This window comes from Dermacentor variabilis, chromosome 1 (assembly GCF_050947875.1).
Source record: "Dermacentor variabilis isolate Ectoservices chromosome 1, ASM5094787v1, whole genome shotgun sequence".
Classification (NCBI taxonomy): domain Eukaryota; kingdom Metazoa; phylum Arthropoda; class Arachnida; order Ixodida; family Ixodidae; genus Dermacentor; species Dermacentor variabilis.
Genome location: NC_134568.1, coordinates 160,320,627 through 160,332,686, shown reverse-complemented (window position 1 = coordinate 160,332,686; position 12,060 = coordinate 160,320,627). Strand labels below are relative to the sequence as shown.

At 41.7% G+C, this 12,060-nt stretch overlaps 1 protein-coding gene across 4 annotated transcripts in view; it reads left to right on the top strand.

Annotated features, from left to right (window-relative positions):
• Piezo (piezo type mechanosensitive ion channel component) overlaps positions 1 to 12,060 on the top strand; it is a 242,465-nt gene that overhangs the window by 217,856 nt on the left and 12,549 nt on the right. For all 4 annotated transcript variants that reach the window (XM_075698593.1, XM_075698600.1, XM_075698578.1 and 1 more), the window contains 3 exons: positions 1,133 to 1,193; positions 1,369 to 1,432; positions 11,374 to 11,521. In XM_075698593.1, the coding sequence (XP_075554708.1) occupies positions 1,133 to 1,193; positions 1,369 to 1,432; positions 11,374 to 11,521 (273 nt within the window). The remainder of the gene's footprint in view (positions 1 to 1,132; positions 1,194 to 1,368; positions 1,433 to 11,373; positions 11,522 to 12,060) is intronic.

Genomic DNA, 12,060 nt, shown 5'->3' with positions numbered 1-12,060 from the left:
TGGTCTCGTTCACTGAGAGGGGAAAAAAATCTAACTGCTAGCTGCATTAATAACAAAATGATCTGGCTTGTTTGGGTTTAAAAATAGCAGCATTCATTTGGGTTTGTTCCTGTGACAAATGGTTGTTTTCCATGTTGAAGAATGTGCCTTTGATTATATTTAATTGTCAGTAAAGAACTAAGCTTCAAGGGAGATTTGCAGTGAATTTTTGAAGTCATGCATGTGGACGCAGCTGGACACTGATTTATTGGAAGTGTAAGTTCAAGCATGCATTCTCTTTGCATCTCCAGGTTTCTCATTTCTCACCCTATTCGGAACAACCCATGTTGTAGAAAGCAGATAGACATTCACTCCTGTTTTTGAACAATGTTATTGCCTTCTAATAAATGAAAAGTAAAAATTACAATGGTAAATAAATGCAGCTGCAAACATTAAAAAAAACAAAAACAGGATATTGGTTTCATTCAGTGCAGTTGTCCTCAAAAAATAATTTGGCATAGCAAGGGTTAACTAAAATAAAACAATATCCACTTCGGGTTCCAATTAATTCTGTTCATTAAAATTTTAATTTCACCGCATTTCTTGCATCTTCAGAATCATGAAAAGTGCACAACTGCAGAATGGATTAACAATTTTCTATTTGTTCGTAACTTTGTCAAGTTTACAGAATCTAGGCTTCATGTGAGAACTCTCTACAGGAATGTCAGAAATGAAAACGTGAATTTCATGTGTAGCATGCTTGTACTGTCCCATCACTTGGAAGATATGCGTGATGTAAAACACTGTGAAAAACAATTGAAGTGACCTACCACGTGACAACTTACTGAGACCGAGAGAAGATGTCCAGTCATCTATCTTCGAACTCGTTTTAATGTAACACTTGACACATTTTATTCAAACTTGCAACACATGCCCAATCAGAAGTGTTCCAAGATGTATGCGACATGTTTTAAATATCATTGTTTTCATCTGTACTTTTGTTTTTAATGCATTATCTTAGCATGCACAATTGTGCACACAGTGCCTGAAGGAAAACTCATATGTGATTCACCCTTGGGAAAAAGGTTTTAATAGTAGTGTGCATCACAGCCACTGTAGGTAGTCTTAATAAGGTTACTTTTATTAATTACAGACTCTAGAACTGTCAGCTTTACCAGTGGATACTGCTTCATCAGCCTCAAGGTGCTATGATGGTGAGTAAAAAGCATTGCTACTACAGTACAAAAAATTCGAAATGATTAGTAGAAAGTCTTATAAGCAAGGGAGGCAAGTAATATAACCCTATAGAATAAAATGTTCACTGCTTTTGCATCTAGGTTTGTTAATATTGTATGCTGTTCCTTTTCTTTCTGCTGCTTAAATGGCCAGATGTCATACCTGGGCAAAGTGGATTGGAAGAGAGTTTTGTTCACCTGAGCAAGCTTTTTGATGGGTGAGTACATGTCTACAAAAAAATTCCTTCGTTTCAGTCTCTTTGAAAAAGTAGGAAGCAGTCACTGACCCTTGCAATGCCAACAACTTGTAGAAAATCCAGGTTTTTGCATTTTTTTCTGTATGCATGCACACAAATGTGTATAGGTATGTATGTAAGCAGCTTCATTGAAATTTGTGCATGAAAGAGCTTAATTCAGCCACTATTATTGGGTCCGTCACATCACAGGATGGGCTTCATGGCAATTTCTTCAATTGGTACTAAACTCTGCTACTTCATGTGTAACTCTGATACTAATGCAGAAGTGTCATTAGAATTATACTTGGTTGTTGAGTATGAAGAAGTAAAGTATATATCCTCATGCAACCCCTTGTACATTATAATGCACATTGCCTTCAATCCTTTTTAAAAATTTCTCATCTTCAGTAAGTAGAATATACCCACAATTGTGACATAGTCAGTACAGTATTCTGGTGTCAATCATGAGGTCGCAGGTTCGATGCAAATTACTCACATGCAAGTACACAAAATAGTCAGCCTGAATATAGAGTATGGAACTGGGTTAAGCATATTCTTGTCGTCAGCTTTCGTGACAATTGGCACCAAATATGATCTAGACCATTGCATCATCAGAGATGACGAAAAGCAGCTGTGAAGCAAGTTTCAAATAATGCGAGTTCACGTTAAATCAGCGTGCCAACCTACCATGCGGTGTTACACTTCAACTTGTGTGTTTAGGTCAATAAAAGTGGTTTTTACAACAAAGAACATGAGCAGATAGTTACTTTCTCCAAGTACATGGAGAGGCTCCCTTCAGCATCCAACCAGGGTACTTGAAGGGACCAAGTCGTAGATTAATGCTCAAGTACTCAACAACATCTAAGATGTCAATTTTATTGAGAACAGCGCTCTAGTAAATCAAGCAATTGAGGTAAATGCAGGACACAATTTTAGACTCCACTGGGACATCCCAGTACTAGCCTGATGACATAGCAGCTACTCATGGTAATTCTGTCACTAGTACTCAACCATTTACAATAAAAATATAATTCCATGATAGAGTGTATAAGCATGACTGAACGAGTACATAGAAAGAAAGATACACAAAGACAGTGCTATGTTTTCACCATGCCTTGCGCACGGGTATGGTTCATCGATATGCACCACTGAATGTTGTTGTTTTTTTCCTGTCACGTTTGTTTCCGCTCGTATGATATATATACATTGATGCGTGCCAAAATAAACCCTATAGTTGAAGAAGCGCTGTCTCTATGTATCTGTGTCCTTCTATGTACTCATTCAGTCGTGCTTATACACTCTATCATGGATTTTAACCAACTAGCCCGCCAATGTGTTTTAACCAAAAATATCATTGCATTACAACCTGCCAGACAACATCGCTTCTCTGTCTAATCCTGATACATTCCATCACCAACTCGTTGCACATTTCACTGAAGCCGTCGTTTAGCGTGTCTTCTTACTGAGGCTATCACGCTTTGATGGATTGCACACTGATCCATGTGCCATGAACTTTTTTGTTTTTGTTTTATTGTGTGCTGCGTCCCATATTTCTTCTTGTAATTACCACGTCGCTTGGTCTTCTCTTCTGTACTGCAATTATGCGTTCAAATTTTATTTACCATGTATTGTACTTTGTTTTTCTTTTATTGCTTATTCTGGTTGTGTATGCACTGGTTTTGATGCTGAAGCTGTTCTCACAGTGTTTTTGTTTTTGTATGCACTGCATTTTGACGTCCCCTTACACAGTGCCATATGGGCCTGAAAATTTTCAAATAAGTAAATAAATAAGATGGCAAAGAAAGTGCTACTTCAAACTTTTTGTGCGCAAACAGGGACAAAGAATAGAAGAAACACAAGGACGAGCGCTTGTCCTTGTGTCTTCTATTCTTTGTCCCTGTTTGTTTGCGCACAAAAAGTTTTAAGATGAATCTGTTCCAACTAGGCCGACTTGCAGTTATGCAAAAGTGCTACTTGTCTGCATCTATTCAATTCTTAGAAAAAATCTTTTTCACATTACCCTTGACGACACAAGCTGTCAAAAGTATTAGTTTTCACCCGACCCTGCACTTCCTGCACATTCGCATTTCCGTATTTTTATTTATTTATTTGTTTGTTTGTTTGTTTGTTTGTTTGTTTGTTTATTTATTTATTTATTTATTTATTTATTTATTTATTTGAGTACCCAAAGGGCCCATTCGGGCATTACATTGAGGGGGATGGAAAAGCTCAAGCGTAAGTGCAATGTGTACAATGTAAATAATATAAAAAGACATTAGATACAATTAAAAAATTACGTAAATGTCAAAAAGAAACAAAGATGAGAAAAGAATAGGAAAGGACAAATTTTATGCAATATCTGGTAGTGTGAAAAATGCAAGTATACTCAAAACACGGTGGAGGCAACCAATCCCCATCAGAACATGAGTTTAACAATACGATAGAATAGAATAGGTAAACAACCGGCAAAAATACATATCAGATGAAACGGACTGTGGCAAGAAAGACAAACGCCACATTACAGGTAAGCTAAATCAATTTTCCTCTCTAAACACGCTGCATACACACCTGCCGTAATATAGACAAGCAAATATTACAATGGAACATCAGGGCACTTCTACATAACCTCGAGGATGTCAAGGAACTTCTACGTAAATATAATCCAAAGGTGCTGTGTGTCTAAGAGACCATTTAAAACTTACACAGACAGGCTTTCTACTGCATTTTACCATTTTCCGCAAGGACTGTGAGGATGCTCATGCTTCAGCCGGTGGTGTCGCAATTTAGTTGATAAGCATGTAGCATGTCAGGCCTTAGAACTCCGAATGCCTCTTGAGGCAGTTGCGTTTCAAGCCTTACTGTTTGGTAAACTCACTACAATCTCTTCTATGTACATACCGCCTCGCTATTGATTACACAGAACAGAATTTCTGAGTCTTAATTGATGAACTGCCTGAGCCTTATGTACTCGTTGGGGATTTCAATGCACACCATACTCTTTGGGTAGACTCTCGATGCGATGCAAAAGGTCGGTTAATAGAACATTTCCTTGTTTCTTCAGGAGCATGCTTATTAAATAAAAAGGAGCCGACATTCTATAGTACAGCACATGACACATACTTCCTGATAAACTTAGCTATCTCCTCTGCCACACTTCTGCCATGCCTAGAATGGGACATACCATATTTACTTGATTCTAAGGCGCCCTCGATTGTAACACGCACCCGTTTTTCGTGACAAAAAAAACAAAAACGAAAAAATTTGCCCTTGATTGTAACGCGCACCCGTTTGCCATAACCAAAAGAAAGCCCTTCACAGTACTGCGCACCTCAATTCTTTCATACAGAAGTACAACTTTCTTGCATTTGAAAAAAGTGAGATTGACTGCCAATGAACTGAAGTTGCAATTAATAAAAAAAGTCGCAGTTTCGCACGAAAGGCGAAGCATCGATTACGATAACAAATTAGTAGACAGCTATACGAAAAGTAAGGATAGTAGTTTTATCGGCCGTATAAACTTTTAAACATTCGCTTACTAACTACATAACAAGCATGGTGTCACACGCACACAAGCATGAACACTTCTCACCCAATGACAGCAGAAACTCTTAAAACACTGGAGAGAGAAAGTGCAGTAGCAGGAGCGAGGGAATTGACCTTTGTGGAACCTCTCACTTCGACGAGAACACAGCGCGGTGTGCCTGGATGTGTAGACTCTTGTCTCCGCCGCAGATCGTTTTCAAGACGGGCCGCGCCGTACGTAGCCAGGGTGTCTACCAACCGGGAAAGCCGGGAATTCTCAGGGATTTTGAATAGTCTGAAAGTACTCAGGAAAAACTAAGGGAATTTTAGCTTCTATCAAGGAAAATTAGCTGTAATTTTATCGAAAGGGAACGAAAGTCGCGGTATCGCTGGCTCAAATAACAGAGAGGAATCGTTAACGAATCATCTTTGACGCCGTGTCGACGGCTGGAAGAGTTGCCATTGTACAGTTAACGATCGGCTTTCCGTGGCATGACCACATATCCCATAGGGTCAATGTATAAGAACGTCTGAAATTTCGGACGCAAGAACCCTTCGCCGTTCGATTGTCCAGACTTTTGGCCGTGACCGCAGGTTTGAAATGGCATTAATCACCACCTTTGATTTTGATTATCTCGCCACTTCGAACCGGCACTCTCACGCAGATCCGCTGGCAGCCGTAGCAGCAATGCCAGGCCTTGCTGCTTCGACGTTCGCAATTAAAGGGCCCCTCACCAGGTCTGGCCATTTTGAGCTGACAAGCCTAGAGCATACATTGCGCGATACCGATCGTGTCTGCAAAGTATTACATCGCTACGCGCCGCGGAAAGATCTGAAATTTCAAACTGAGCGCCGTCTTTCCTTCTCCTCGCGGCCGCCGCGCTCCAAGCGGGACAGTGACGTAGTCGTGCCCCTGCGCCTACATAATCGTGTCCGCAGTGTGACGTCGCTCGTGGTGACACGTAACTTCGAAAATTATTCGACATCTGTTATCTGTGCGATCTGTTGCTTGAATTGACGAATTGAAGTTTACAGAAATAATAAAACACACAAACAGAATGTCTGCATGTTTCTTGTTTTACTTCGCACCGAAGCAAGAGAGATGTACTTCCGCTTCGTCTGCTTGTTCCCACGGTCGTGCGGTCACATGCGCAGGTACCGAAACTATGCCATTTTCTACCGTGTTCGAGCGCGTGATCATGCTCTGCGATCTGCTTGTTCTGCCTCAGTATTCGTGTAGCACTGAATTATACCGCGGGTCAGGTTTCCTTGTGCACAGCGCGCGCAAAATCGTGCGCTGCATGAACGAGCCACCAGCTCGCGTGCGACGCCGTCACTGGAAGTGCATAGCTCCGAAAAAAAAAAGCTAGGAGCAAAAATTATATGAAGACGGGGCCTGTGACGTATGCGTCACGCGATCCTCGAGGTCTGGTATGGGAGAACTCGGGGAAGGAATTTCTATTGCGAAGGCTAGACGGGGTGAGCGGAGAGAGCGTCTTGCTTGCCAGTGGAGCCCGCCTGCTGAAATCATTGGTTTGCGGAACTGAAATATTTCTATCTCGGCTATTAATGAGCCGATTTGAAAACTTTTTGCGGCAGAACGCTGACTAGAGGAGACGTAACAACTTCCAGCGTATAACCGAAATTTGCTATGGGGCATTCTTCTCATGGTGACTGCCACAGCTCTGCTAAGCACGCGCAGGCGTCTCACCATCGGCAGTCAAAATGGAAATTCCTGAGGGGCCCTCTAAGCTTCTTGCAGTTCGGTACCGTGTTTTTTCCTTGAACGGATTCGCCGCTCTGAGCAATGGCGCGAAGCTCGGAAAGCACGGCGCATTGCGTAATGCCGGTTCCTGAAAGTCAGCTTCGCCTCAATACAGAAATGTTACGCGGTGAAGCATACGCGAAAGTATTGCGGTGAAGCATAACAAGCGTGGGTAGGGGCAATTGTTACGGGACATAGTATGTATTCCTTAATTATACACGCGAGCACTCGCCATTTCCTGTCACAGTGCGAGCACCGATGTGCCTAATAAATGTACTGGCAGTCCTTCAGAGCTTTTTCGAATGTACTTCTGGCGATTATGAGCCCTCAAGGTCAGTAAAACATGCATTCATTTTTTGTCATCCTTCCTTTTTCAAACTGCCTGGTTTTTCAGACGATTTCGCAGCCATTAGGGATTGCGAAAAATCGGACGTTGACTGTGCAACTAACCAAGAGGATGCTTGAAATGATCCATGGGGCGAACGCGCGGCGGAAGGAGGATAAGAACAGAAAAGACCCACACATTGAGGAATGAATAGGAAAGGAAGCGTGCCATCACTTCTTTGAATGAGATTGAGCTAAAAAAAATCAGTGTTGACTGACGCTAAGATGCAGGTGTTTCTCATCCAAACCAAACTAAAATCTTTAAATCAGTGAAATGCAACACCGAGGCGTTGTGTGGGAGGCTGAGAGTATGTCAGGACAGTTGAGGTTGACTTAATTACCAGCTGTTGAGAGAGAATCTCATTTGTGACAAAGTTCGGGCCTCATACCAATGAGCTTGCTATCAGTTAATAGAAATAGTTCATATTCGAAAATATTTGCATCATCTTCTTATTCGGTGCACTAACCTAAGCCAAAGGAAGCATTGCCTAAGCCCTAAGCACACATACTACAGCACATGGAGAAAGCTACAGCAGATAGGCTCAAAGCATGTACGAAGCGGCCATTTTGAAATGCCGATGGCGATATGGTATCTTCAACCCCTCAACATCCCAACTGAGCCATTCTTTCGAGTAGGTCTGATCTTCTCGGTCCTTGTCCTAAGTCCAAGTCCAGCAACAGGTGGATTGCTGTGGTTACGGATTACGTGACGTGCTACGCCATAACCCGAGTGCTTCGAACCAGCTATGCAAGTGATGTAGCGGATTTCCTCCTCCGCGACATCGTTTTAATACATGGTGCCCCACGACAGCTACTTGTGGACTGTGATCGTACCTTCCTTTCCCAAGTCATTGCCGACATTTTGCAGTCTTGCTTTACATAGAGCCCCCCATACACGTTTCCGCCGACCAGGTTAAGTACCGCCAACCTACCCTCCTCCTCCACGCTCCTCTCCCACTCGCCCCCTTAGCTCCCGGCGTCAAGCGGAACTTCCGTAGCTGCAGCTTCCTGTTCCGAGTGGAAGTGACGCTATGTTTTTTAGCGTTGTTTACTTTCGTGTCAATGGAGAGGCTTTAATTGCACCAGCTGCGGTTTAAACTGTGAATGCGATTCCATCCAAGAACCACCGCCTATTGTAATTAGTGATCTGATCGTGTTCGCTGCTTCGTGTCAGCCTGCGACGGGTTGTGCCACGAGAGACAACGTACAGTGTAATGTAGTGCCTGGGCGCTTGGAGACCACTGCCGTTTTTCGTGCATTTGGAAAATCAGCGACCGCGAACTACTACTTCAGCGGAATACAACAGCTTGTCGCCTTTTCATTCTTCTCATGGTGACTGCCACAGCTCTGCTAAGCACGCGCAGGCGTCTCACCATCGGCAGTCAAAATGGAAATTCCTGCAGCGCAACTCCAGGAAGCGGAAACGCCGGAACCGGAAATTTTGAAACTGGAAATGCCGGAACCGAATTTGGTGTGAGGGGAAAAGGATGCACACAACAAAGGTTGTCGTTACTTAAGAAAGCGGCGGTGGCGCGTGGATGGAGGGGCTTTAGCTTTACCAAGCAAGACTGCAAGCTTGCGACTTCACACCATTCTCAGACCAGTGGCCTGATTGAGAAATTCAACCGGATCATCACAGACAGGCTTCGTTTCGCCAGACCGCCGTGACTAGGACATTGCACTACCCTACGTCACGTTTGCTTACAATTTGTCACGCCATGAAACTGCTGGTTATTTGCCGTTTTACCTGTTGTTTGGTCATGACCCTGCATTGCCCTTGGACACTTCACTTGCCTCTGCTAATGCCTCGAGGAGCAAGCATGCCCGCAAAGCCATTGGTATCAACGGTAGAAAATGGTATCAATGGTTGTAATGTACAATTAGCAGATAGCTATGCAACATATTATGCTTATAATGGGCTGCAGTAACCTGTGAAAAGCCCAATTGAACTACTACTGGCTATTCGTCGGCACTGTCATAAAAAGTCAAAAGTAGAGGTGTGCGAGCATTCGAAATTTAGAATATATGAGTCTAATATTTTTCACAATTCAATTCGCATTCAGTTTGAGAATTAACTATTCAAAATAGTCAAATTTTATTTTTTGTTTTACTACAAGGGATAACAACACTTATTGTAGTCTGGAGGAAGAGAGGTACTTATACAAGTAGGGAATGTTCTCCATGATTATGTCACAGGAGAGCTGCGGTTGTTGCACAGAGGTGCTATTTCCTTAGCAAACACAGAAGGCAGATAATTTCTGTTCAATAATTTCCTCTCATTCAATAAGAATGTCTTGCTTGTATGCAGCCTATATAGATATTTGCTGTCTCATTTTAGGCAAACCAATTTATTATTTGACCATTCCCGGCATGTTTGCATCCCTTTAAAACAATGTGCAGTGCTGTAGTATTGAAGTTCTCTACAGCAAACAACGCTCTGCACACATTTGACGATGATAACATCCTGTTCTCATTTCATTGCTGTCATTGTCGCTCGAGAACTGAAAGCAGCTGTTTCTCATTTGCAAGATTCTCAATTGCGCGAACCTCCAGTCCCAAGCAGCATTATATGAATGTATCAAATTATGTAAATGTGCCTGATTTTTAGGTGAGACACCACAGAAATTTAAGTTTCACTTCATTTAGAAATCAGAAAATCCATATTCTATTCTATGTTCAAAGATAATTTTTCTCAAATATTGATATTTGATTCAGAAATTTCACTATTCAAACACTCCTAATTAAAAGGCATCTGGGAAGTTTGCTAACAGCTTCAATATCTGTCCTTAAACTGTTGAGGTATTTCATGCACTTTTAATGTTTTGTGGCTCAGAGAGGCCATATGAACTGCCATGTGGCATGAGGTGTCATATGAAATTTAATGATGTGGTAGGTACCATAGTATGCTAAGGCAGAAGCAGAGCAAGCTCTGAGCCTTTGCTATACTACAAGATTTCACTGTATACTACACGCACATGCACAGTCAGGCAGGTAGGCTGGCATGATAGTAGAAAGCAGAGACAAAAAATAACAGCATGATTTGGAGTAAGACATGGATTGCTGGCTAATTAGCCATCTGCTTGGGGTTACAACAATGTTTAACATGTCAAAAATTTGTCAAATTCATTGATCTTCTATGGCCTGATCAGGAAAGAGTTAACCCCTTAGTAGCGGAGTTGTTATTCTGTGAAAAAAATTGATTTGGATCTAAATGTGCTTGTGTGTGTGGCCAGGTATGTTAAAGGTTTTCAGACCATATACTGTCCCAGGATGAATTTGCAGGCTTGTTGCAAAAAGAAATTAGCAACTGATGTTGAATGCAAAAAACATATCTTGAAAAATGTGTGTTTGTTTTACCTGGGAATGTGTAATGTCTTGCATTTTGTTGAAGTTTATGAAACATTTTATATTTGAGAAGCCAGCCATAGTTTTCTGGAATGTTCAGCCTCGGAAATTACATGCTTTTGTGTTGTATGTGTCAAATTATAATGCAGGCTTTGTTTAGCAAGCAAGATTAAACACTGTGCTCTTATGTTGGTGATAAATTATATAAAATCCACATTTAGCTTGCTTATTTACCTTCCCATCCTGAAATGGGTGCTTCCAAAAACATGTGCATTACATTCTGTCAAAGCTCACTGCCTATTTTGGTATCCAAACTTGCTTTGTAGACCATGCTAAGCATGACAAAGCAGTGTGTTTTCACCTCTTCACTTTCTGTGCCATGCACAATTCCTGCTCTCAACAAGATCAGTGCATTGTTTAATAAAATGCATGCAGTTCGGTGAAAAAATGAACAATATAATGACTAGTGCTCTGTTAAAAATTCGTGTTGGCTCTCTCTTGCAACATATTGGACATAATGACAGGAATGTAGAAAATGTGGCTGGCAGTACTGGTGAAGTTATAATTGTTTTTCATATTGAAGAGAGGGCCAACCACTTCTCACAGCCAGAAGGTAGCCTGTATTATTTACAATTGCCCTATTTGTATGCATAAGTGGTCTGGATCAAAAATTCCTTTACAAATATCCACTGCAAAAGTTAACACATAATACTTTGATGAAGCAGTGCATTTCAAACAGACACGTTCATGCACAGATGAAAAAGGACATACGCAGCTTCATGTGTGCATGAACATATCGTTTTAAATGCACTGCTTCATCAGTGTCACGACTCACCAACTAGCCCATCAGTATATATTCAGTACATGATAACCAAATCATCTTTTTTCTTTCTTTTTTTTCCTTCAGCATTTCCCGCTACGTGGAACCGTTCCGCAACTTCTTCGAAAATCTTCTGCACCCTGTGTACAGAGTAACTACAGATGTTTATGCCTACATGTTCTTCTGTGACTTCATCAACTTCTTCATCATGGTCTTTGGCTACTGGGCCTTTGGTGTATGTATGCATGTTTGGGAACTGCTATGTTGTAAGCTATACTTTTCATAACCTGCAGGAGAAAAGAATTTAAGCTTTTGGAACCACTAGCATTCCATTTAATAGCAGCACAGGAGCCACTTCAACGCTGCATTGGACACACTATAAAAAATATTTTCATTATTGGAAGTGACTGGAGGTAGCCATAAAAAAACTGATAGGGATCTTTGTGATGGTGTGACATTGAGTAATTGGTGCAGTGAAGCTCAATGAGGCTTCACTCAGCTTCTGCGAGTCTGTCCCATTGTCCAACAAAGGGCTGAGCCACAAAGTGGCCCGCCAGAGTGGCTCAGTGCCTATGGTACTGTAGTGCTGAGCACAAGACCACAGTTTCAATTCCCAATTGCAATGGCCTCATTCAGATAATGGTGGAATGCAAAAATACTTTGTATACCAGGCTTTGCATGGTCAAAATGAATCCATAGCCCTCTACTACTGCTTGGCCCATTGCCTCCAGTGCTTCTTTGGGACGCTAAACCCTGTAACTCGGTCAACCCACC